The sequence below is a fragment of the Ursus americanus genome, chromosome 16, assembly GCF_024610735.1.
Source record: "Ursus americanus isolate L20-20 chromosome 16, mUrsAme1.1.p, whole genome shotgun sequence".
In the NCBI taxonomy this organism is placed as follows: Eukaryota; Metazoa; Chordata; class Mammalia; order Carnivora; family Ursidae; genus Ursus; species Ursus americanus.
Window position 1 is genome coordinate 30,217,741 of NC_142142.1, and position 27,447 is coordinate 30,245,187.

The window sequence follows — 27,447 nt, forward strand, 5'->3', positions numbered from 1 at the left end:
TGAGCTGTCGACGATTACTTTATTGAGCATTGCAAGGTGCACAGCATTGTACATAGCCTGAAAATGTCAAGTTGACTGTTGTCACACCCTCTGTAAAGGCTGCCCTCATTTCCATGGTTTTGCGGGGTTCATCCGGTGCTCCAGGGAGCACGCTGCTAGGACCATTCTTGCAGCTATGAGCTGCACCGTGTGTTCGCCCCACTCGATTTCTGAACTCCTCCAAGACGGGATCCACGTGTTACTGATCTCTGCAACCTCGATGTTCAAATACACGTTTGACAGATGAATGACTGATGGAATGATGACTGCTTCATTCTAGGTCCTTCTCCCAACTCCCTAGTCTGCATTTAGGTGGAGGTACTGATGGTGAGAAGCCAACATTCAAAAGGCACAATGGAGGAGAGGAGTGTCCAAAGGCGTGGCTCATCCACAGACTAGAAATTAGCTCCATAATAATGAAGAGTTGACCTCCCCGGGGCCTGAGAATGTAACAGAGCCACAGAAAAATCTTCAAGCTAGAGACAGGGTTCATCAATCCAAATTCTCACCTCGAAGCCCAAAGTAGCTTGGGGGGAATAGTGCAGCCACCTGCTGGAGTCAATTCCAGTGAATCAGGCTCAGCCAATCCTAGTGGTCCAGAGCAGACAGGCTCAGCCACCTCGCCTTACGGATCTATTTTGCTTTATTATCCCTTCCCAGATTTCACAAAAGACCACACAAGAATAAATAAATAAGACACTAAACAACTAGAAGGGAAAAAGAAAACATTTTCAAATGGCTCTCGAGAAGAGGTTTGGATACCCTGTTCCTTGCATGGTGCCGAGCGGTTTAAGCTGCCATGGATGCCCTTTCTGGGCTTACCAGTATGCAAATACATACTGCAAGGGAACAAAGATTCTGCAGGGGGCAGGAAGCATGATGCTGTGCATGGACAGCTAATGGTTTCATCACATAGGCTCAATCTATCCAATTAATGAGTCAGGGCCTAGACTCTGTTTGAGGGATGATGGAGAAAACCCAGGGAAGCAGCTGAGTAGTAACGCACGCACCACATTATTTTACATCCCAGGTGTGATGGGACATGTGCCAAAGACCTTGGCTCCTGATCTGCCACGAGCCAGCAAAGAAACTAAAGGCAAGCCTGGTGCCCCCATGCCTCAGTTTCTTCATCAGTTGAGGGTTTGGCCAGACCACCCTCTGGTTGCTTCAAAGATTCCCTTCCTTTCATCCAGCAGGATTCTTGACCCATCAGTACCAAGGCAAACCCTCACCCTTCCATGTATCCCACACTGCTGAAATGAAGGGAAGGCCCGCTACAGAGTCTTACACTCACAAACAGAAGTGTTGCTAAAATACTGTTTAAGATTCTTGGATAAATCAAGTGCATATCCCCCATCATGGACCAGACTGGTGTTCCAAATCCCCGACACTGTCTCACCAATTGATCTTCTACTTTGGGTACAATTCAATTATTTTTCTGCAAAATGGAACTCACTACATTCACCTTTCCTGTCTACCTACCCACTGGAAGTATTATTTCTCTCCATTACTCTCTCCTTGTTGCCTTTCTGGATCCCAGGTGTTTACAACTAACTTTCAGATGAATGGTACTCTACCAAGGGCAGTATTTTACACTAGGCCCTTTTCTACCTCACAGAAACTCTTTAGAACACTCAGAAAAATCCCAATGATTCCATCTTAGCTGTGGAAGGCAGAGCAAAGTTTGGAAGATTCTGCTTTCTCTTTCAGGGCAAGATTTAAAATAAGTGCTTGATCAGAAAAATAGGGATTAGCTCTCAAATCAAACTTGCATTAATGGGAGAGTTGTGTTTTCTAGCCTCAAGCACACTATAAAACTAGTTTTCGAAGACATGGTGATTCTTAATCAAGTTTATGCTTATATAAACTTAGATATATATGGATATGGATTCTTTTTTCTGAGATGGCTAGAATAGTTTTTTTTTTCTTTTGTGGCTTTTCTATATATATTCATACCAAAACAATCATTTGAGGATAGAGGTCAGAGTATTTTACTGTAATGGGTACTTGTCTGATGCGTAACAAAGATTGATCTAGAATGTTGGCGTGTACAAATTTTCATATTGGCTAACATGTCAGTCTTTGAGTTCATTCTTGTCAGCAGGTCAAGTTAATCCAAGCTTAGCTAAGGATGTTCTCAGACCTGTAACACCTACTCAGAGCAGGGCTCTGACCCTTGCACTCTCTTCTTTATACCCAAGAGGACTGTGCTACACTGTTCAAAGGGCAAACAATTTTTGCCCTTGCATTCTAACTTTGTTATGCCACATTTAACGCAAAACACTTATCATTACCTAAAAGAAAAATGCAGCAAAATTCTCTTGGGAGGAAGAAAAAAAAAAAAAAAACAACCCAAACAACCTTACAGGTCCTTGGAAGCCATGGAAAGCTCAGGGATATTAGCAAATTCTTTATCCCTCAGAAAGCTATTTCAACAGGGAAACAAGTCTGCAGTCCACCAAGGTCAGCAGAGTTGGAGAGAAAGAGATGCAAATGAAAATGATCAACCAACAGCATTTATATAAGTTGTGCCTTATATCTCATAACAGAAACAAGATTCCTTTCCCATTCTCTCAGAAACTCTTCGGGTTAAGGTTGTCTTCTTCCTAATTCTTCCCTTCTCTGTCATTCCTAGTTCCCACAAATGAACACCAGCATATCTCAGGCGGTCCATCTAGTAGCAGAGCGAAGAAACAGTCTAGTGGTTTGGAAGTTTACCCATATTCCACAGATGACCTACACATAATCCCGCTCTCAACATCTCTCTTTGGTCAAGTCTAAATTATACCATTTTCCTTTGCAAAAACATGCAAATACCCCTACCAAAGGCCAAGATATAATGGTAGTTAACAACGAACAGAAACCCATTGTAAAGACAAAATATTCCAGCTTTTTCTGTTTAAAAAAAAAAAAAATCGAATTCACTGTAACTGGACCCTACTAGTTTTTTGAGTTCTATAACTCCCCCGAATTGTCGAAAGTAACTCTGTAGCCAATCCTCTTGCAGATACTAAAAATAACCTGAAACAGACTCCCCATAGTGCCAAAAGCAGCATCGAAGAGCAGAGAAATGACGCCACCGAGGCCCACTGCAATGTCCTTGCACACGATCGGGGCTGCGCCTATGGTGTGCATGGGGAAAGTGGCCACGTCCACCAGGACTCGGACCGGAATGCCCAGAACGCGGCAAACGGCCTTCAGCAGACAACAAAGGATCCGGAGAATGGCCCTGATGATTTTGACCACGACTTTGAGTACCTTCCAGGGAATGCTCGCCAATTCTTCCCCAATGGCCAAGAAGTATGACATGGTGGCCGAACCCAAGCGGTAAAGGCAACTTTCTACGCCGTTAAACACTTGCTTGGTAAGAAACCAGAGGACCCACATAACGTTCTTCAGAATGCCTACTGCAACGTAATAAAGTAACTGGAACAGCCTGATGACTGGGGTGGCGAGGAAGCTCATCACCTTGCCCAGGAAGCTCCTCCTCTCCTCCGCGGGCTCCGGGGTCGGCGCGGACGCCGGGCCCTTGGTGCTGGAGAGGGGCCGAGCGCCCTCTTTCGTCTGCACCGCTCGCTCTTCGTCCTGCACTTGGTTAACCACCTCCAGGATCTTTTTCATCCTCTCCGTGTCCTGCTCGGTCCCGCCACAGTTGCCCTGGAACAGCCGGGGCTTAAAGGGAAGCAGCTTCTCGAGCTCTCCCACCATCACGTCCTCTATGACGTCGCCGTCCCGGGCGTGCTGGACAAAGCCCATGGCCCAGCCGCCCCCGGGCGCTGCGCAGCAGGCTGCCAGCCACACGGACGCCGGCACGGCCACTCTGTCCTTCAGCTTGCGCTCTGAGGGCACAGCGCCGGTGACGATGTACAGGTCTTCCCCGCCGGCGCACTGCGGGCTCAGGGCCCGCTCCATCAGGCTGTTGAGATTCCGGTACCACCGCTGCCGGAAGGACGGGCTCATCGGAGCTGCGTTTGTGAGAGCGAACGTGGCCACTTGGAGATCACTGCTCAGGGAGAACGGGTACAGCTGGCCTGTTTGGTACTCCGAGTCCTGGTAATCTGTGCTCAGGGCTTGCTTGCTTCCCAGGCTGTTCACAGAGGTGATGGCATCAGCCTCAGCGATCACCTCCTCGAGGTGGCTGGTGGGGTCATCGATCTGAAAGAAGAGGGCAAGTATTGAGATGCGTCCTGTTCACTGGAGAGAGGGTGCCCTTGAATCACTTGCACTTGAAGCCAAGGCTCTAGAGAAGTCCCCAGGGCACGGAACCTCCCAGCGCCTGGTTGTGGAAGGGCTTGGTTTTCCGGTGCACACACACTTCTTTCTAATATCCCAGGACCCTGGTGTTTGGAAGGAGCTGCCAGATAGACTGTTTCCTATTTTACTCCCTGTGTACACTCCGCCCCTCCTCTGTGGCAACACCCCTCCCCCTCACACACACACACAAACTGGGTATTACATTATGAAGTCACTCTACTATACCATTTGTAAAACATTAAATCCCAGGGTCTCATAATAGTCTGTTCACTGACCTCCACCGACAGAAATGCCCATTATGATTCCTGCTTCCTGTCTTAAAACCAGTTTTTTAACCTATGACAAAACTTTCTTCAGCTCCCAGGTTGACTAGTATTTCAATGTCATTCCTTAAAGAACCAGCTGAATTACTAAATAAACTCAGAAAAACAGCTCCCCGACATCACCATGCTTACTTAGCTCTAGAGTACAGACGCGTGGGTCTTGGTAGGCTTCCCTTTCTGAAGGAATGTCAGTGTGTATGTAACTAAAATACCAAACGGACTGAAATAGTTTAAGAGTATTTGATTTAGAAAGTCTAATATATTCTTTGAGACACGGTCAGGTAAAGGGCAGATGTATTTTTCCATGCTCTCTGCAGACATAGTTTAATGATCTGGCTATTGCCATTATAGTAAATTACTGACAACACTGCTCCCTGAAGACAAAAATACGCCTATGATGTAAGAGGTAATTTCAGATTGCATTTCTGGGTTATACTTGCCCTTGTGCACGCACCACTAACCTTACCCTTGGGTTTCCCAGTGGGACCTGTAGACGGAGGGACAGGTACAAAGCTCCCTCTGTGTACTCTACCTCCTTGCTGACCCGGTCCCCCTGGGCTGCCCACGTCACTGGATACGGTTCCTGCGTTTAATGGAAAATTTTTTTCTTAATCACAACATGCTAAGTAGGTTTTAGAAAAATGAACTCTCCTCCTCCACCAGCATCCTGCCCCATAAATAATCTTGTAATAAATTACTTTTCAAATTTAGTACCAAAAAAAAAAAAAGGTTTCTCTCAATGAGTTAGTCCCTATACCAGACAGTAAAAGCTATTTAAACCCATGGGGTTTCTTTTTGTTTTGGAATTAAATGAAAGGAAACTTTCAGTTTTCCTGCCAACATGCATGTAAGAAAAAGAGACTGACAGAAAATTGCAAAGGAGGGGCGCCTGGGTGGCTCAGTCAGCTAAGTGTCTGCCTTCGGCTCAGGTCATGATCCTAGAGTCCTGGGATGGAGCCCTGCATTGGGGGTCCCTGCTCGGCAGGGAGTCTGCTTCTCCCTCTGTCCTTTACCCTACCCGTGCTCACTCTCTCTCTCTAATAAATAAAATCTTAAAAAAAAAAAAAGAAAATGGCAAAGGAGGACTGTAGGGGAAATATTCATCCATTCAACAGTATTTATTGAGCGTATATTACGCGTGGCCCGTGCTATAGAAGGGAGCATTCGCACTGGTCACCACCACCACCGCCATCACCATTTCTTGAGCACTATACATGCCAGGCACTCTTCCGAGAATTCACGTGTATTAAATCAGTAAGTGGCTAAGTCTTCACTCATTTATATGTACCCAAAAACTAGGTACTATGGTATTGTTACCACCTTTTGAGAAATGAAGACACTGGGGCACATCAAGATTAAGCAGCTTACTCTAGGTCACACAGCGAGGGGTGGCATTACCACTCGAACACGGCAAGTCCAGCCCCACGGCTGGTGTCCTGAATCACTGCTTTCTATGCCTCAAAACAGGCCTTCACATGAAGAAATGCACCATCTATTTGGGGAAACAAGACACAGATACAAAGTTAAGTAGGAAACCAAGAAAAAGATAACAGTGCCATGCAGGCTACGCTAAATGCTGCATAAGTGATATAAAGAAAAAGAGCAAATGGGTTTCAAAGGAAGGAAGGGCACCATGAACGCAGTCAAGGAGGACTTCTCACTTCTTGGAGAAGACAGAAACTGAGGTGGGATTAGAAGGATGTGCAAGACTTCGATAAATGTAGAGACACAGAAAGGTCAGTAAGGCTTACCAAGACTTCTATACCAAGGCATGGGGGCAGAGAGCAGCAGCCTGGGAAAATAAGATTCTTTCTCTCTTTTTAAAAAGATTTATTTATTTGAGGCGGGGAGGGGCAGGGAGAGAGAGAATCTCCAGCAGACTCCCTGCTGAGCACTGAACCGAGGCTGGATCTCACGACCCTGAGATCGAACCTGAGCTGAAGTCAAGGGTCAGATACTCAACCGACTGAGCCACCCAGGTGCCCCCGAAAATAGGATTCTAAGTAAGGAAAAGTGAAAGGCTGACTTGGAAAGGCTGGCAGGAAGCAGATTCTAAGTGATGTGATATGCAAAGAACTCATCATGGGGTAATTACGGCTACCAGTGAGTGCTCACGGCGCACCAGGCACCACAGAAAATGCTCCACAGAAAGCACGTTTTTTAATCCTAACAGGATCCCCATCACCTTGGATATGGCAAAAATCGTAAAACAGGTTTGCACAGGGCTACAGTTCGGAGAGCACTGCCCTGCCGCATCCCATTTACTCTTCACATAACCCCACGGGCGAGGCGCGGGGCATTACATCCATTTGATGCACAGGAAAATGAGAACTCACATAAGCAACAGGTGCGAGGTCACCCAGCATGTGATATGGCAGGGCCAAGGTTTATAGCCAGCTGCTCAGACTCCAGAGCCCCAGCCCTGCGCCAGCAGCAGCCCACGCCTCTGGGTGAGGAAGGGAGCACGAGGGCCACAGGGTGGCCATGCTGGAGGACAGGCGGAGGACAAGGGACACCTGGGGAACACAGATGGAGCCGCAGGAGAATCAGGCCCCTGGGGTCACGTCAGAAGTCAGGGGAGGATAGAGCTTTGGCTAGAGAGGATCAACAGTGTGGCACCTGCCGCAGAGAGGAAAGGGAAGGATGGAGACAACGACCAAAGCCGTTGATGATTTGAGAATCCTTAGTGAGACTTCAAAGGGTGATTTCCATGGATGGTTCAGGAAGGAAGGCAGATGGTGAGAGTGACTGGAGATGGGCAAGAGTGGACCGCAGACACAGACGGCTTGTTGAAGAAGTCTTTAGGTAAAGGCAGGAGATGAGCAGACCCTTCGCTGAGAAGCAGGGCTCCCAGGGATCAGCAAAGATAGTCTTCCAGCCCCCACACACGGCCCAGGGACAGGGACCTTGGGAGGGTGGGCTGCTAGGTGTCTGTGCATGGAAGGAATATTTTGGGGCTCAAAGGCATCTCAGGGGAACAGCGCCACTGAGCACCAGCCCAGTCCCTGAGGGTTTCTGGGCTGTGAAATCCATGCAAGCCTCAGGCACCCGAGTCAGCTGGTACAGATTCGCCACAGGGGAGTTTGTCACTGAGTGGGGAGGAGGAGCCATTCTGTCCACAGTGACAATGGTCTGCAGAACACGACTCCAAAGCTTTGGCACTCAGCAGCAGTACTCTGCCCCCTTCTTTCCTCCTTCCTCTTGTTCTCTTCTCAACATCTCCGGGAGTTCACAAGCACCTTCTCTGAAGCAGTTCAGGGGCCTGGCAGGTACAGGGGAGCCCCCTTAACACCCTTCCCGGTATCAAGACTGCACAAGGATTTTGACGAGACAGACAACCCCACAGGGCCAGAAGATCAGAAGGTCCTAGCCAAGACCTCCAAGACTAGTCGGGGGACTGGGTCATGGCGCAAGAAAGTGGCAGCAGAGGGAGAGTGTGCAGAGGCACAGAACGTTCCAGAACGCACAGCTGCACAGAGGCTTTGTAGAGGGCTGGGATGACCAGGTGAGGAGGATGAGAATGGGGAGACACTTATAACTAGTCACCAAGATCAGTTTTGAAGAGCACACACAATGGATTCAGCAGAAAGAGATATCGGGGGGGGGGGGGGTGGAGGTGTCTGCACATGGAGATCTGCCAAAATGCTGTGCATTTGCTGCTTATGTTTTTACAGACTGCAAATTCCACAGACACCGGGATCATCTCTCATACTTTTGCCTGCCTAAAACCCAGTGAAGACTCTGCATACGGTAGGTTCTAGGTAGATGGTGGCTGATTAGTATGTTGGTGCTCACAACAGCGCCGATAGCACGGGGCGGGGCGGGGGGGGGGGGCAGCAATGGGAATGGTCCTGGTAGCACATGGAGAAGAGTCAGCCCAGGATCAGGGAACCTCTGCTGAGAACACAGGGGAGGAGGAAAGGGTGCGTGGGGAGTTGGGATCGGTGAGTTCTCTGCAGTAATTGAGGACATGGAGGCAGAGTGTGGGGAAGGTCTGCAAGCCTCTGGAGGTCACGGTGCCAGGGAATTCAGGAGAGAGGCAAGGAAAGATGCTGGAAAGAAAGGGAGGCTCCGTGGAGGCCAGCCAGGATGAATGGGACAGGCCAGCTCTGCTTAGGCCAGGATTGTGGTTTTTGTACTTATTTTACCCACAGCCACGACCCATCCTCCAGGGACAGGTACAGAAACAGGATGAAGGGGGCAGGGGGGCCTTGGCATCAGAGGCCAGGTGGGCAGGGGCCGAGGGTGGCAGGGGACAGCTGCCGGCACTGCTCGTGAAGAGACTGCGTGCGTGCACGTGAGGAGGAGGACAGGCTCAGGGCACGTGGACTGGGAGGGCTGGGCAGGAGTGGCCAGGTGTGGCCAAGGAGGGGAGGGACACAAGGGGACAGTTGAGTTGGGCAAGCTGACCACCAAAGGCAGAGTGGGGAGAAGTTGACCAGGCCCTGAAACTATGTTTGTCCATCTGTCTGCACCCCTGAGCTAAGGAGTGCGAGCGGGTGGCCAGTGATCTCTGGGTCCCAGCACCTAGCCCAGTGGCCCTCCACATTGGGAAGCGGTTGGTAGCTATTGAAAGAATGATCTCATCTAACCGCTACAACAGTCTTCTGATACACATCACTTCCTCCGATTTGCAGAGGAGAAAGAGAGGCTCCAGAGAGAACAGTCTGTCCTCCAGTCCTGCTCCAGGATCTGCCACATGGAAAAGGTGGTCATCTAGAAGGATCATCAAAATGGTTATAAAATGATCGGGAAGGGTAGAGATGCCTCCCCCAGGAGAATCTTAGGCTGGGGCTAGATATGCACTTGCGGGGCTGATTCAGATAAGATCCTATGATCAGGAGAGACCCAGTGGGCTCCTACCTAACTCTGTGGGGACAAAGGCTATTTCAGTTGGGGAGTTGTTTTATTTTCAACAAGAGTTAAGTAATTGAATGGGCTGAACAGTTGGTATTCCAATTGCGTTTCTGCCCTGAACCACGAGACACACACACACACACACACACACACACACACACACACACTGAAAAGATGCTATCATCCTGCTGCCCAAGCGATAAGAGGGCCCCTCCTTACAAGGAACCTGAGTGCCGCTGACAGTCGGAACATCAGATAATCTTATCAGACCTGGAGCGGCTGGTGCAAACAGGCCCTCTCCGTAGTCCACACAGGAGAATAAACTAGATCTGAGGCCTTGGGTGAATGCTGAGAGAATGAGCTCACCATGGAAAATACCCAGCCTGAGGAAAGAGTTGCCTTTCAGAAAAGGAGCAGGAGGCTGGTGGGACCACGAGAGCAGATGGAGGGTATTTGAGGGGGAATAACCCAGAAGGCCTTGCAGCTCTCAGGAAAGGAATAAATAGAGTTCCGACCCACCCATTTAAGAAAAAAAAAAAATCCTCCCTGTTTGGCATCCAAAATATTCTTTATCCTCTTGGGGATAGAAACAGCTTTAGAAGACTTAGTAGAATTTTTTATATATATATATTTTAATTCCTTTTCTTTCTTTTTTTTTTTTTTTTTTTTGAAAGAGAAATGCAGGGCTTTCCATTTCCTGACCAGCCTCTCAGCACTCAGGCGGGCTTCCCGGTCCTCTCGGCCTTCCTCCCTGTGAATCACCCTTCCTCTGGGCCCCCACAGCCACTCATACACCTTCCTGCCATGGGAGCAGCGGGCATTTCCAGCTCCCCGAGCCCCAGAGGTGCAAAGACAACGGGGTGAAGGGTTCTCTCCTAAGTCAGGGGATGCCTGAGCCGAAGAATGAACACAAGGCTGTACCAGTTCCATCTTAGACTCTTCTTTCTCTTAAAAAAAAAAAAATGACAATAAAAGGGAAGGATTAAAACCTGTAGCAACCTAAAGGGGCAATACCTGCTGGGAGGGGACACCTGAGGGGAGGCCAGCGGGTGGCCTCGGGGACAGACAAAGTCCCCACAGGACTCCTCTGGCTGCTCCTTCCCCGACAAAGCCGCCAAGTTTCAAACTCCTTCTGGGAGCCTAGGAAAGTGCACCGACTCCTTTAAGACCTTTCCAGAAGTGCAGTACCTTCTCAGGTTACATCATCCCCACTCTTCTTCGGTTTCCTTCCTCATTACTCACTGAAGCCTGTTTTCCACTCTCTACTCTGCTTTCTTTTCCAGAGCAATTATTCTTAGCATGTGACTGTGTGGTACAGAATTCTGAAAAGTCCGTTAAGCTGAGACATTTCCATTCCTAATTTTTTCCACTTTCTGGTGCAGACCAGATTAGAGATTCTTAGGTCTGGCTGCAGGTCAGAATCACCTGGAAACTTCAAATAAAATACGTCCAGGCCTCACCCCAGACCAATTAAATAGGAATTCTGGGGTCAGGAGAGGGCTGGGAATCAGGATGTTTTTAAAGTTTTCCCAATGATTCTAAATTGAGAACTCACTGGTCTACGTCTTCATCAGATTCTCATTTATCATGTCAGTCTCTGTGGAATTAACTCCTGCCCAGATGACCACTGCCAGAAATTAGTGATGTCTCTTTAAATCAGTAGTTTTCAAAATTCAGTTTGTATTAGAAACACCTTGGTCCTTGTTAAAAATGCAGATTCTTGGGCTTCACCCCGGAGATATATTCCGTAGGTGTGGAGTGGGGCTCAGAAGGGCATTTTTACCACCATCCCAGGTGATGCTGATGCCGGGGCGGGGGGGGGGGGGAGTTTCCTGAACCCCACACCTAAAACAAATGTTTAAACCACCTTCCGGTAGTGCCCCAGCTGGGCTTCAGTGATTCACAGGATACCTGTGACCTGTGAGAGCATTATCCACAAATTGCAAGAGCTCCGATGAGAATACCAAGGGAGAGAACAAAGTATTATTGGGCCATTTAAGTCCACCACCTATCAGACCAGTTAATATTCGGATCATAAACCTACGCAAACATGGATTTCCTGCCTTATTCATATGTGGAATGAGAAGTCCATTTTTGCTATTTATACTCTTTTAAATATATCTCACTACTCTAACATCTTCACAGCATTCTATATTTCCTGGTTAAATGACAAGCAGGCATAGTCGTAAGCCGCCGCCCCCCTAAATTCCTCCAGTCTTTTCTCTCAAATCTTCCCTTATGTTCAACCAAAATAGGCCAATCTGTCCCCAACCATGCGGGTTACACGGGTGTCCTGTATATGCTTCCCTGGTTCCCTCTGCACCACCACCCGTGGCCTCAGGGGTGGGGGCTGGGAGCGCTTCCACCATTCCTCTCTGCTACTTGCATTCCACCTGGGGGCTCGGATCCAGCCCCAGCCTCACAGCCTCCAGAGCTGGGTGGTCCCCTCTAGCCTCCCAGATCCATCCTCCACTCTTCTCTGCCCTTCTCTGTGCCCCAGAAGGCTGACTTTTGGGGACCACATCATCTGAGCTGTCGTGCCCTCTGGCTTCTGACCAGAGCAGCCAGCAGAAGGGTGGGAGAGAGAGACTGGAGTATTTATTCCTTTGCTCCCCCTCCACCCGGCTGCTGGGGTTCAGGCTCCCGCCTGACCCCACAGGCTTGGGATGGTGACAGCTTCCTGTAAATGGCTAGGCCCTAGCAGCTTTACCATATCTTGTTAACTCCCTTAATTCTCTGTAAATAATTTCTTTATTCAACTCTGTTGGTTAAGCTACTTAGAGAGTTCCATCCGTTTCCTGCCAGGGCACTGGTTGATACAACCTTTAGTGCGTGCTTTCCCAAGATCGCAACTTGCCCAGTCCTGGGAGATTTATTCCACCTTGGGGCCTTTGCGGCATGAATTACACACAGAGTTGGTACACAGAACCGGTTCTGTTGAGTAGTGAAGGTCCCTCGGGTTGTCGAATATGGCTGCCCAGACTGGGCTCTCTCAGATAACCCCTAGCTATATCAGCCCTTGTCAGTCAGTATGCTATAGTCAACTTCTATTTCTAAAATAACTATTTCAGATACTATCTCTGAAAGAGCAGCACTTCTTACCACATGACCCCCTCCTACCCACCTCCTTGCCAGTCACAACCAAGGGATGGCCAATCTGGCCAGCAACCAGCCAGATGGCTCTCTCTCGGGTATTCAACCCAAGAAATTCAGAGACTGACAACACTCAGAGTGTGAAGGTTGCTACATGCAGTTTAGGGCTGGGAGCCAGGCTGACCCAAGGGAAAGCAGGAAAATCCTTAAAAGACCAGGAGGGTAGGATAAAGATCCTGAAGACTGTGAGACCATTTGGCTCCTAGAAGTTTCCCAGCTCTGGTTCCTTGGAAGCCTGTGTGTACTTCTGTTCCTATGTCTGTGAATCTACCAGTGATCTGTTACAACAGCCCAGCCCTTCACATGAATAAGCTTGGGTAAGCATATGATTCATGCGCTAACAGCCTGAAGCATCAGGAGAACCCAGCAACTCCCCTGTGGGAATTGGGGCAGGAACCTTATAGGCATGGAACCTTCCAGACACCTGGATTAAATTTCAGGAGCAAATGAAGAGACAAGGCTGTCTTGGTTCCAGAAGTCTGGTAACAGACCGGAGGGGCACCCCCTGGAGCAGGATGAAGGAACTTCTACTGAGCTCCCCAACAAAGAATGCATCAATGGGCAAAGGACCATGGAGGGTAGTGTACGAGCCACTGAACTCCAAGAAGAAGCTGAGACCAGTCACAAAAAGGTAGCAATGGAGCAGGAGTATGTTTCTGGTTTTGCTTTTGACCAGCTCAGCAGTTTTATTAGAGAAATCCAGGATTACACAGGACTTTAGGGTTGACACTGGGACCTTTTTTATTTTTATTTTTTGCCAAAGGTGTGCACAACACTGACAGAGCACTGGTTTTACACCTGCTCGGCCTGCGCTGTGTTTTCCCATTTGGCTACCTGGAGAGTCTGACTTCTCCCTTTCCCGGCACAGGCCAGGAAACCATTTGAGTAATAATACTGAGGCAAACACAGGAGCATGGTGACCCTCAGCCTGGCTGTCTCCAAGGCAGGCATGGTCTGGGAAGCAAAGGTTACTTGTTCGTTCCACATGCTTAATGTATATGTGTTGGGTGCTTGGACACAATGCAGAGTGCCTTTTGCATACACTGTCACACCGTCTTCCTAACTTCCCCATGGAATACAGACAATTCATTAGTCCCATGCCATGAAATTCAGTAACATTTCCAAGGTCACACGGCTGGTAAATGACAGAGTTAGGACCAACCCGATTTTGTCTCTCTACAAGACCCACTGTCTTAACCATTCTGTATGCTTGCTCAGTGCTTGGTCCTTTGAGGCTAACAGTCTAGTAGGGGAGAATTCAGTCACGCTCACAATCTGCCTTCCTGACTTAAGTAACAAGACACCTGCAGGAAGGGACTGGGTCTTGCTCCAGGGCCAAGTCTGAGACTTCTAGTTCTTGGCTTGGTGCTGAGAACTCAATAAATGGTTTTGATGTGGACGAGAATGGCAATACCGATCACAGTGTCAATCAGCAACTGGATGTTGACTACTCCTTACTCCTTAGCAGAGCGAAAGTTCGGGACCCGCTGACCAGGAATGAATAAGTGAACGAGCAGATAATGAACAGGATGAGCTTGCTTCAATTACTGCAAACCCCTATAATTCCATGCCTCCCTCTTAAGCCACAGTTCACCGACAGAGAACAAATTTATGACACACTCTGGTCTCTGATTGTGACCACATTTACAATTACATGAATGAGAGGAAATACTCAGGCACGGGCCTGTGGCAAGAATGGAGGAGCAGCATGGGACCCAGCACTGACAGCAGCAAAAGCAACAGTAACTCACCTGGTCCGGAAGCCCCCGGGCGTGGACCCACAGCCTGCAATAGAAGCACTGTCAACCCAAGTATGGAGTCACCCTCGGTGGAAAACTGGGAAAGGCTCAAAGCCTGTCTCCACACAAGATGACAGCTATGAGAAATAGCCTTTCTCTGAAGCCAACTGACAAAATTTACCCCTCATTTTGAAGATCATTAGAGAAGGGGACTTGACAGCCCTTAGACCTTTTCCCACAGCATAATAACTCTTGCTGTCAGGAAATGGCTTATTTGCTTCCAACCTAAACCCTCCTTGAACCATTAAATCTTACCCTCGTGTCTTCAGCACAAAAGAGACAGCATGTGCTTCTCAATGTTGTGTAATAAATAGGATGTGAGGTTAGTAAATTTGCCCTCAGGCAAAATCATTTCCATTTGTTCAACCTTTTCTCCCAGGTTTTATGAACGTCGCTCTTATTTTTTATTTTTTTTAAGGATTTTACTTATTTATTTGACAGAGAGAGAGGGAGAGAGCCCAAGCAGGGGGAGAGGCAGGCAGAGGGAGAGGGAGAAGCAGACTCCCCACTGAGCAGGGAGCCTGATGCAGGGTTCGATCCCAGGACCTCAAGATCTTGGCCCGAGCCAGAGACAGATGCTTAACCGACTGAGCCACCCAGGCGCCCCGAAGGTCACTCTTATTCAAGTTCTTCTAAATGTGAAACTATATGGCAGCAGGGCTTAGGAATAGAACCAGATTAGAAATGGGGAGATCGGTCAGACTGGCTTCCTGACTTTGGGCTGGCCAGTGAGTCCCCCAGGAGAGGACAGGGATCACCATTGCTTAGAAGCAGCAAGTGGGAAGAAGGTAAAATTATTTCAGGTCACCCATGAGTTATCTAGACACTGACTTGAAAAACATGATGAAGCAGACTTTGCATTTGAAGGCCCCAGGCCCTCTATTTCTTTTCTTTTCTTCTTTTCTTTTCTTTTCTCTTTTCTTTTCAAGATTTATTTATTTGAGAGAGAGAGCAAGTGCAGGGTGAGGGGCACAGGGAGAAGCAGACTCGCCCCTGAGCAGGGAGCCCCACGTGGGCCACCATCCTGGGACTCCAGGATCATGACCCGAGCCAAAGGCAGACACTTAACCTCCTGAGCCATCCAGGCACCCAGGTCTTCCATTTCTAAATTAAATAAATTATTTCTATATGTGCAAATTCACTCATCAAGAGCCCCTTCACCTTCCCAGTCCATGGGTATGATGGTTCTTTGAGGGGCTTGTTAGCTGTGGCTCTGGGGTCCAAAAGGGTGCTGAACCTTGTTGACTAGAATAAAGAGTCTGAGAGCCTACATGCCTCTCTATGTGAATAGAAATTTCTGGAATGTTAGCACACACACATACACAAACTGTAAAGGTTAGCTATCTGTGAGAAATGAGATCTTTCTCTTTATATACTTCTAAAATGCTCAAAAAATATTTTTACCATAAGCATATATTACTTTTATAATCCTAAAAACCCTTAATATTATAAATGATGGCCATCATTTATGGGTTAGTTGAAAATTGTCTGCGGGTCCAGATCTAGGGCTGCCGGGGTGCAACAGGACTAGGATTGCCCACGTTTCAAATTTCACTGTTCCTGTTCACTGCATATTTGCTAAGTGCCCAACACTAAGCAACATTTCATCACTTACGAAGCACTGGCACGAAGCTAGACCAGGGGCTGGCAAGCTACAGCTTGCGGAGCCAAACCGGCTGACCACCAGTTTTCATAAATCAAGTTCCCTTGGAACACAGCCATGCTCATTCATTTACGTATTATTGTCTGGGGCTGTTTTTGTGTGAAAACAGCCCAGCTGAGTAGTTGCATCAGAGACTTTATGGCCACCAAAGCCTGAAATACTTCCTATTTGGCCATTTACAAAACATGTGCGCTGGTCCCTGTGTTAGAGAAGGAGGCTCGGACAGTGAGCAACGGGAGCCCTGTACCCTCCCTCGTGGAACTTCGAGCCTTGCGGGTGGCACTCAGTCAGTCATACAAATATAGGTAACTATAAGACACTAGCAAAGAAAAGTGAGGTCTGGTGCTCCTCGAGGGTATTCTGGGCAGTTGCCCTATTCTGGAATATCGTAGAAGACAAAAAAGCAACACAAAACAGCAGGTACGTAGGTCCTTGACAGGAATTAGAAACACAGCAGCATCACCCTCACAGGAATGAGCCGAAGTGGCTGGACGTAAAGGCCTCGCAATGTGTGGCCCCAGATAAAGCTGGGTGGGGAGCGGGAGACGCACATGCGGGACTCTGGAGACCACGATAAGGACTTATCTTTACAGGAGGAGAAATGGGGAGCCCTGGAGGCTTTCCAGGGAGGCTGTTGGAGGCACCATGGGATTGACGATCTGAGAGGATTTCTCTGGCTTCCCAGGGGAGTAAGTTTAGAGACGTGGGTAGGAGGGATTAACCAGGGGGGAAGCTGTTTTGCAGAGGCCTAGAGGAAGATGAGGGGAGCTTGGACCTCCAAGTGCAGACGGCAGATCACAGGGGGGAGGTCTGTCCAGTGAAGGTGATGCAGCGCGCTCAGGAGCCACCCCGAACGGTGCGCTTGGCTGTGAAGGAGGCATCTGTCATCACGGGTACCATGGCTCCAGACACAGTAGAGACAGACACTCCAGAATGAGAGAAGACCCATTGTGATTCATAAGCTCTCGGTTCCTTTCCCAGGCTTCCACGCACTCTGAGAGTATGGTGGATGACCAGTCTTCCAGAAACATCAACAGTGGCCATTTCCTTACGTGGCTCTGTTCAGTCACACGTCCTGGTCAATTCACTCAAAACACTGATGTGATGTGGGTCAACTTCTTCCCTCAGTTATGAATGTTAAAATAATGATAAGGGGACTTCCTGAAACCAATGCTACCATCACCCAGACACAGCGGGAAGGCTCCTTTACCAAGCTGGGTGGATGCCAGGTTACCTAGGACATAAGGGCAAAGGTAAGAACTTGTATGGGGAAGGACGTCAGTTTACGAACAGTCATAAAGGAAAAAGGAATTTCTGTACTTTCATGGATGTGGGGTGTGCTGGGTTGGAGTAAAGGCCCTCTCCTGGTCCCAGGTATGAAGTTTCAGAATGTGCTGGGTTCAGCTGCCTTTCCTATGCTGGGGACCCAGGCTGGGGGCAATGGAGGGACTCTTGAGCTCTCTAGGCTGAAGGATGGATGAGTGGGTCCTCTCTGCTCCGGAGGTGGGGCTCTGGAGGGTGTGGTGTGCTTGCACCAGCACCCCTCGGGCAATTGGCACCCGGTCAGGAGCTGGGCTCTCCTCAGGCTCCTACATGGCACCCAGCCCACTTGCAGCCACAACAGCTCCACGCCCCTACAGATGCAAGAGCCCTCCCTTATCCGGGCCACACTCGCTGAGACTCAAGGGGACGATCCTTGTCACTTGACAAGAGTTTTTAGATGATCCACCACCCCCTCCCAACCCTATGGAGGATGTCTGTTTGCATGAAGGCCGCAGGAAGTGCTCACGATGGATTCGAGCAGAGCATGATTGCAAAAGGGAGGCGGCAGGACCTTCAGCCCAGCACAGTACTTACAGCTCCTGTCACCTGCTGAGGCTCCAGCACGAGGGTGCACCTGGGGGCCGTGAGCATCCACGGTCATCGGCACATGGCTGTGGGGCTAGGACCAGCTCTGGTCTATAAAATGCTGATACATGAACATGTGAGCTTTGCAAAGAGGAGCTTCACTCAGGAGAGGTCAACAGGAGCTCCGCTGTGCATGAACAGCTGGCTAGGAGAGGCGGCTGCGTGTGCCCTCTGACGGCAGAGAGCCCCGTCCCACCCCTCCTAGCCGGGCGAGTAGGGAGGAGCAATCCACGCTCTCTCGGCCTCAGTAGCCTCCTCTGTCCAAGGAGGGTAACGACAGCACCCGTTTCCTAGGGCCGCCGTGAGGATTACGTGAGCTCACACGGGAACACAGGCCTCGAAGGGTGCCCAGGGTGGTAAGTACCCAGTGAGCTCTCAGCCCCTACCCGAGCGCCGCTGAACACCGAGAGGCATCTCCTACTCAGCACGGCTCACACACTCTTCGCGATCCTCGTCTTGCTCATGGCCACCCCATCCTTCCAGTGGTTCTCGCCGACGTCCTTGGAGTTGTCTGAGACTCCTCCCTTTCTCTCACTCTCGGCTCTTCCTTCAAAATATACCCACAACTAGACTGCCGCTCCCCGTGGTCCAAGACACCACTGTCTCTTGCCAGATACTAAAACCTCCCATCTGGCCTCTCGGCTTTGGCCTTTGAACCCACATAGTCTGTTCTCAACGCAGCAGCCAAAATGATCCTGCTAAAATGTAAGTCAGACCACACCCCCTGCCCCCCTGCTGGAAGTCAGCACAGTGGCACCCTGTCTCACGTGGAGCAAAAGCCAAGCTCCTTACAAATAGCCCAGAAGCCCTACATGGTCGGCCACCTCCCACCCCACCTCTCGGACCTCATCTCTCGCTGCTCTCCTCATTTATCCTTCCCTTGCCACATCGGTTTCTTCCTCAAACATGAGGAACACTCCTGTCTAAGGGTCTTTGCACTTACTGTGCTCCCTGCCTGGAACATCCTTCCCCCAGGCACCTGTGTGACCGGCTTTGTCACTTCCTTCAGGCTTGTACACAGAGTCACCTCCACAGTGATGCCTTCTCTGAAACCGTTTGGAAACGTCACCTTTTCCCTGACAGCTCATCTCCTCCTGCTTTGCTTTATTTTTCTTCTTACCACTTTCACTAACATAATATGTTATGTCTTTTGTTTATTTTATTGCCTGTGTCCTCTATTAGAGAGTAAGCTCCACGAGAGAAGGTATCTTTGTCTGTTTGAATTACTGCTCGATTCCCAGAGCCTAGAACGGTGCCTGACACATAGCAGATGCTCGAATAAATATTTGTTGATTTAAGGAATTAATTGACGAGAGGGCCCAGGGCCTTGTTAAAGCACCAGGTGTTCCTGCCAACTGAAACTTAATCAAAACTCAAAACCAATCATCCCTAAAATTAAGGTACAAGTCAATTGGAACATGTACTTTAACTTTTATTTTCAAGCACTATTTCAGCCACCTGTTTACTCTGCAAAATGAAATGTACCCATGTTTTTCATGTTGATTCAAAGTATGGGACGTCCTCAGCCTGACCTCTTGGGATGGAGCCGCACTCTGCCCGGCACTGGGTCAACAGAAGCATGACTGGAATACTAATGGTGCTTCTATATTTGGTTCATGCCATGAGTCGGTTTCTTTTTTATTTCTCCTTCCTTTCAGTGGCCAACTAGATATATCAGCAGGCAACAAATTATGGCTGCCACACATGCCACGCTCCCTGGGGCCGATAGGTTACACGGCCACTGTGGAGACATGATATGCGACTTGAAGGGGGAACACATTCTTAAGCGAACAGTAATTCTAGGAGCAAGACCAGATCATGGGAAGCAAAAGCTACTCGCAAGTGGGAGGATTTATTTTTTTTGTATTTTCACTTGTACTTTAAAAGTTTCACTGACAGTTTAAAAGGAAGAGAAATTTGAAACCCAAAGAATAAAATCTCTATTCAGGGAAAGCTCCATTGAATCACCATGAGCTCGTAACTGAACTAAGGATACTCTGAAACGGGGATTTTCAGAATGGTCCATTCCAAAGCAAAGCCACGAATCATCCAAAGACCTAGATGAACTCAGTATAATAAAAATAAATTCACAACCCTAGTCAGTCAGTTTGGAATCTGGAGAGAAAATACAAACACCGCCGCTGGAAGACCTCACAATTGGTTAGAAAGGACACTAAGAGCTTGGGAATCGGCAGCCATACCCTCCAACTCAGGCTCTGCCTCTAGCCGCTGTGTGACCGTGGGTAAGTGGCTCCACCACTCTGAAGCTCAGTCTCCTAAACTATAAAACATGGGTCACAATAGCTAGTACATGAATGAGTTAATTTGCAAAGACCCTTGTACATAGTGAGGGAATCACTGGTGCCGGCTCCTTTCCTGGACTGTCCAAATTTCAGTCTGAACTGAAAGGATGCTGTACAGAGGTGTCGCCGCTGAACTGTTTCAGGACAGAACGGCCCTCAAATGTTCTGCCAATGTAGGGCAAGCCCCTTAACTTGCTTTTGAGAACAACCACAAATCAAACAGAGGCACTGAATTCAAAGAGGAAGAAAAAGCCAGAAGAGGAGAACAATGCAAGGAAAGATAGCCTGTGTGACTCGCGCTGTTGCTATGTGCACCCCAGTAAGGAAGACACTGTGAGTGACTGACTCGGGAATCATTCTTTGAGTCAGCCGCTTCCCAGACTCAGCCAGACTCAGCACCATACATTGCAACGCTATAGCTCACTGTTTCTTTTGTGACAACACACCTCCTGATGACTCAGGACGGGGAGGGTGGAGGGATCTCTGGCACCAATTTTATTTTTGTTCTTTCAATCACCTGAATCCATCCATCTATCCCTGTATCCATGCAATCTCTCACCACAGCTCTTTCTCAGCTCCTGTTGTGTGATGTGAAGTATATGCCTCGTGTTTGAGAACATACTTAGATGGAGGGTTTACATTTAGGAGAGTTGTAGAATTGTAAGGGTCACCTGTCTAATCCAACATTCCATTTGCAGGTGTGTATTTGTGTATGTCTTACACTGATTATAGCATGTGACTCTTGATCTCGGGGTCGTGGGTTCAAGCCCCACATTGGACGCACAGCTTACTTAAAAAACTATATTTTTTAAGGTAATAAAAAAAGGGCGGCTGACTCAGTCAGCAGAGCATGTGACTCTTGATCTCAGGGTTGTGAGTTCAAGGCCCATGTTGGGTGTACAGCTTATGTAAATATTCTTTTTTTAATGTAATAACACCAGGGCACCTGGGTGGCTCATTCAGTTAAGCGTCCGACTCCTGATTTCAGCTCAGGTCGTAATCTCAGGACCATGAGGTCGAGCCCTGAGTCAGGCTCTGTGCTGGGCGTGGAAACTGCTTGGGATTCTGTCTCTCCCTCTGCTCCCCACTTTCCATACTCTCTCTCAAAAAAAAAAAAGTAATAACACCTATCAGAGTAAGACTTTAATAAGGTAGATACGTTAATATTTCCTAAAACCTTACCATATTCCAGGTACTGTGCTACACGTTTGCGTGTGTTCCTTTGGTCGTTTGTCACAACTACTATATGAAGTCAAACACTATTGTTGCCTCTAATGAACAGATCAGAAAAGCAGGACTGGAAGAATTTAAGGTCATATAGCCTATGAGCAGCAGAGCAGGAGGTCTGAATTCAGGTCTCCTAACCCGAAGGTATGTATCAGAATTGTCCTGTTTGCTGCACAGGGATTAAAGTGTATGCTGTCTTCTATGTATCTGTTCCCTGACACAGTGAAAAAGGGACTGGTAGAATAAAGGCCTGACAGTTTCGGGGTGTGTGTAGGTGAGAGGCCACTGATAGAAATTAAAGATCCAGAGCTTAATCAAGCTTCTAACTGGTCATCACTGCTCACAGGCATTTACTAGGATTTGAAATATGGCCTCACTGGGCCCTTTAGGACAACGCTTTTGTAGTTAATCAGAATCTATCCTTTTCTCCAGAGGCTCTGACACCTAAGCAATATTTATGTGGCCAAATTTGTGATCCCACTTGTCCTACTAACTACTGGAATGAGAAATGAAGTAGAAATTAAGACCCCCCATACAAAAGAAGAGAAAAAGCCCTATGGCCACTAATGCAATGGATCCACTGTGAGTTCAAAGTCTCTCCATGATGTAGTCAAAGAGCACTGGACTAAGAGCAAATAGTCATGAGTTCAAGTCTAAACTGTGTGACACTGGGCACATCACCTAACCCCTCTGAGCCCATTTCCTCCTCTCTACAATGAAGACAATGATAACTACCTCAGAGTATTTTTGTAAGATTAAATAAGTGTAAGCTGAACATGAAGCCAGATCCATTCAGCATTCATCTTTATAAAATGGTAGAGGCTTAGATGATGGCCTCTAGCAGAACTGACAATGCATTTTGGTAAGCCATCACTGATACCTTCTCCAAAAATTCTTCCATTAAACTAGAAAGGAATTGAGAGACTAAAAGGTTTGAGGCTCCCTGTACTAAACCAGAACCCAGTTCTCAGGTCTCTGAAGCCTTGACTAAAAACCTTCTGAAGATCTCCACCATGCTAATTGGGGAACATTTTCTCATCTTTTTTGCCTTTTCCCCATTCTCTCTCTCTCTCTCTCTCTCTCTCTAAGATTTTATTTACTTATTTGACAGACAGAGAGAAAGAGAGAGAGCATGAACAGCAGGGGGGAAAGCAGAGGGAGAGGGAGAAGCAGACTCCCCACTGAGCAAGGAGCCCAGTGAAGGACTCGATCCCAGGACCCTGGGATCATGACCTGAGCCAAAGGCAGACGTTTAACTGACGGAGCCACCCTGGCGCCCCTCATTCTCAATTTAAAGGTGACCGCATTGCACATAAAGCCTACAAGAGCCTGCTGTTTTCTCTGCTTCCTTCAGAGTTCTCCTTCTGTCCCTCAGAAGATCCCCTTTAAATTCTTCTGGTGTGGGTGGACATGGGATCCTGTATCTGACACCAAAGAGCTGTTGTCCAGAGAAGAGATCCAAATCGTTTGGGGTCGTTCCAAAGGCCAGAGCTGGGACTAATGGGGTGGACTTCGAAGAAGGTTCCAGCTCTGCATGTGGAACATGTTTGTGTTAGGGGCTGGCCGCTGAAGCGCCAGGAAACCTCAAGCACAGCATCTCACCCACGGCTGCTGACCCAACAGCAAATGATTGTATTCGGCCCTTGCTGATAGCCTGTGTGTGTGCCAGGCACTAGGAACAGAAGCATGCTGAGTGAGGTGCAGCATTCAGCTCTCAAGGGCTCACACTGGGGAGACTGATATATAAGCAGATACTTATAAAACAATGTGGGGACGGGCGCCTGGGTGGCTCAGTCAGTTAAGCATCTGCCTTCGGCTCATGATCCTGGGGTCCGGGAATCGAGTCCTGCATCGGGCTCCTTGCTCAGCGGGGAGCCTGTTTCTCCCTCTGCCTGCTGCTCCCCCTGTTTGTGCTCGCTCGCTCTCCCTCTCTGAGAGATAAATCTTAAAATAAATCTTTAAAAAAAATAATGTGGAGAGTACATAAAGAGCAATTATCAGAGTACTGAGCAGTGGCGCTAAATCAGGTGGGCAATTCTTTCTAGAAGAGGTGACACTTCGGCAGTCTTAAAGGATGGAGGAGGGGGAGATGTGAGGGGCAAGATGGGGCGGTACAGAAAGGGGATTCGGGGCAAAAGGAATGAGCATGAGGACAGAAGCGGAAGCGAGAAGCAGCACGGCTTCTGAGAGGCATGCCAGGCAGCCGGGTAACGCTAGAACAGAGAATGTGAACGTGCGGAGGAGTGAGAAGCAAGGCTGGAGCTGGAGCCAGGAGCCAGGAAGTGGAGAGCCTTGTAGACTGCATCCTGCAGGATGGACTTGGTCCGGTGGGTGCTGGGCAGCCAACACCTTCGAGGTTTTAAGCCCAAGAGTGACTAAGTTTCTATGATCTTCAATTGTGGTGTTTTTTCCCAAGGGAAACTGCAGGACAGCTGTGAAAGCTGCTCAACTGGGCTGTGGGAGCCCCCAGGGCCAGCGCAGCCCTGCCTGACTCATCACTCAAGGCAAGCTCCAAGCTCCTTTGGCTTCCCACCTCTTCCTCCCCTGTCGGCTGGGCCTCTTGGTAAAGCTGACTTCAGAGAAAGGTGATGTGGGCACAATGCTGCTCAGCATTGCAAAGTGCTCTGAAGCAGCCAGAAGTCCATAGTGAGCCCTGAGCATCCTTCCGCAGTGGGGACCTTGGCTGGGAGGCAGGCCTCGGGGATGCAGGCTGCAGGGGTGGGGGGAGGGGGGTCAGATTTGCTGCAGTGTGCTCCAGAGCCCGCCTACATCTCATCTTGCAGCTTTTCCTCCCTCCCTCCTTCCTTCCCTCCCTCCTGATACCCTCCAGCTCCTGACTGACTGACCACCTGAGGCTGGGGTGGGAAGGAGGAGGACACGAGCACATCATGCAGGGAAAAGCATCTGTCACCATTCTGACCTCCCCAGCTGGGAAATCTGGCTCCTGTCCTTTTCCAAACACTGTTCATCTCCCATCTCAAGCTGCCATTTGGAACAATGCCCGTCTTACTCCCCATCCTCTTTTACCTCTCTAGTGCCATTCCTCATTTCCTGCCCCCAGGGGCCCAGGGTCTCCTCTGCCTCTGTGACGTGGTTCTGTGCCCCACCCCCCCCCCCCGAAACTTGCTCCTCTGTGACTCCTTCGTAATTGCATCAACGGCTCTGCCTCACCAGGCCTTTCTTGATAATTCCTTCATAGCTGCCCTCTCCCTTCCATTATTCCCCTGAACACTTGAGCAGACTGTCACCTACATACTTCTACAGTTTAGTAGTGCCAACCACTCCCCACACACTAATCCCTGAATGTGCACTTCTCACTTCGGGTGTTCCCTCCAAAACACCAGGAGGCTTGGAACGTCCTCCTCCTTTTTGTCTCTCCTCTGAACTCTGCCTCCTCCTCCGGGCACACCACAAATGTCATCCTGACCCTAAGGTTTTCCCCCCTCATCTCCAAGAGAGATTAAATCTAATAGGACTTTGTTTACCTTTATTAAAGTATGGGCTTTGCTTACGTCCTAATAACAGCTAGTACTTATGTGCCAGACATCTCTCAGAGAACTTCATCAGTAACTCATTTAATCCTCAAGGCCACCCTGCTATTAGCTCCAGCATAACCTGCCCAAGTTTACAGCTAGTCAATAGAGAAACATTCTCAAACACACACGGCTTGGCTCTCATTAGTTGGTCTGCCACTCTCCACCCAGCATGCTTCCTCACCTGTACACCAGGAAGCCTCAGAGCCCAAGAGCTACCCTTTCTTCTCCTGTACCCTAAGTGCCTGGCACCCAGCAGGTGATTACTAAATGTGCTCATATTCAACTGAAATTTAGCATGCATTCCAGTGTCTTCCTCACATGTATGTTCTGTCTCCTCAAGCCGTCCAGGAGATCCTCAGGGAGAAAGGCCTAGGTCATCTGTATCTTGACAGGCCCACAATCGTGATACATAATGAACTGAGGGATATGCAGAGAGCTTGAGGGGTGCAGGTGGGGGCAAACTAATTATAGATTAATATATGTCTTACGTGTGTATAATTTACAAAGGCTTTCTCACACATGCCTGATCTCCTAGGTCCCAACATCAAGGTGAGGGCTCTGGATTGGATGCGGACAGGAAGGGAAGAAGACCGAGGTGCAAGATGGCATGAGTCCCGGCCAAGCTCTTGGAGCTGGAAATATCTGGATGGCATTGCAGGGATTATAGCCCAGGGTTCTGATTGAAGCACCTGAAAGCCACAGTCTGTTCACCCATGTGGTTTTGGCCAGCTGTGGCCATCAGGCATAGGTGGGCTGAGTGAGTAGCTCTGCTCCCTGCCAGGGTGGCCTTGGCAGCTGGGGCAGGTACAGGCAATCATGGGAGGCGGGTGAGAGGTGGAGAATCCACCAAAGGGGAGCCCAGCTGGCTCTGCACAGAGGCGGCCGGCCAAGCAGAGGTGGGGCAGGGTTTGTTAAGGCAGGTTCAGCAGGGCCTCTGGGGACCTTCTGCACTGTTTGGTCACCCTCACCAGCCAGTACAGAACAGTCACGACATGGTTTCCAAGTGGTCTGATAATACAGATATGAAGAATCAGGTAAAACTAGTTTGCCCTTCCCAACAGTTGGAGGTAGTCAGTTTCCCTACCATTTGTAACTATCCCATGGCATTTCTAAAAATATGTACCTTTATCGTCCTAACTGAACAGAACTTCGGGTCGAGTTGAATCTATGTCCTGTGCACAAGGAGCCTTCAGGCTCAGATGCGCTCTGCAGAAGAGCAGCTTTTCCATAGTAGGAAGGGTAGTGAACTTCTAAGCCAAAACACCTGCCCCATCTTACCAGCAGACTTCCACAAGTCTCTTCACTCCCTGGACTTGACCTCCTCTTCTGCAAAATGGGCATGAAAACCCCCACCCACCTACCAGGGCCCAAAGAACTGTGGCAACGACCTGCGCCAAGGCCTGTGGGCTTCCAGCCTAGGCTTCCGCTGATCTGAACTGTCCGCCTCACGCTCCTCACCGGTCAGGAAATGAATGAGACTTGCAGATGTCTACCCCGAAATGTAGGGACCACGGGGCCCCTGCGGCTTAAGCGGAGCCTCGTGGATCACCAAGTCCCGACTGCGGCATAGACAGAGGGTGCGGCGGGTGGCTCGGAAACCCGGGGTTCCTGACCTGGCCCCGAAGGCGCAGGGGCTGTCCCTTCCCGCCTGCTCCCTCGCGACGGCGGCCCAAGAGCCCCCCCGTCCGGGGCCAGCCCCACGCCCGGACTCTGGCACAGCTCGCTCACCTGCGGCTCCACCAGCCAGCGGGGCTCGGCGCCGGCCGCCGCAGGGCGCGCGGCGCGGAACGCCGAGTACACGGGGATGCGGTCCCGGAGGCTGTACAGGGTGGCGAAGCGCTCGGCGCCCTCGAAGCGCTGACAGATCTTCACGTGGGCCTCGGCCGCCAGCCCCGCAGGCGGGGTCCCGGCGTAGAAGAAGCGGTCGCATTCACCGAAGCCGGCTTCCTCCTCGCCCACGAGCCGGCCTTCCAGCAGCCCGGCCAGGGCGAGGAGGCTGCCCAGCGCGAGCCAGCGCGCGGGCCGCATGGCGACCTCTGCGGGCTTGGCGGGGCCGAGCGGCGGCCGGCCGGGGGGCGCGCGGGCTCTGCTGGCCGGGCGGGAGGGGAAGTCGGGACCCGGGCGCGGCGCGCTGCGGCGGGGCGAGCGCTCGGCGGGGCCAGCGCTCGGCGGGGCCGGGCGGGGCAGGCTGGGCGGCGGGGGCGGGCCAGAGGCCCGAGGCCGCGCCTCCGTCCCTCCCTCCCGCCCGCGCCGATGATGGCCGCGGAGGCCGGGGGCCGGGGCTCAGGGGCGCGGCGGCGTCCCCGGCTCCCCGCACCCCGCCCGGCCTGCCGCTGCGCCGCCTCGCCCCTGCAGGCCGCGGGGACGCGCCCCAGGAGGGGGAGG

At 49.9% G+C, this 27,447-nt stretch overlaps 1 protein-coding gene across 2 annotated transcripts; it reads right to left on the reverse strand.

The window, feature by feature from the left end:
- Window positions 1-27,211, reverse strand: ENDOD1 (endonuclease domain containing 1). 2 transcript variants are annotated; one of them, XM_045790803.2, is made up of 3 exons: window positions 26,791-27,205; window positions 5,078-5,199; window positions 1-4,194 (listed from the first exon to the last, which is right to left on the reverse strand). In XM_045790803.2, the coding sequence occupies exons 1-3, from the start codon at window positions 26,990-26,992 to the stop codon at window positions 2,995-2,997; spliced, it is 1,524 nt and encodes a 507-aa protein (XP_045646759.2). In that variant the 5' UTR covers window positions 26,993-27,205; the 3' UTR covers window positions 1-2,994. The 2 variants fall into 2 exon arrangements, with proteins under 2 accessions (XP_045646759.2, XP_045646760.2); XM_045790804.2 differs by lacking the exon at window positions 5,078-5,199 and having other exon boundaries at window positions 26,791-27,211.
- Window positions 27,212-27,447: the final 236 nt, after the last annotated feature.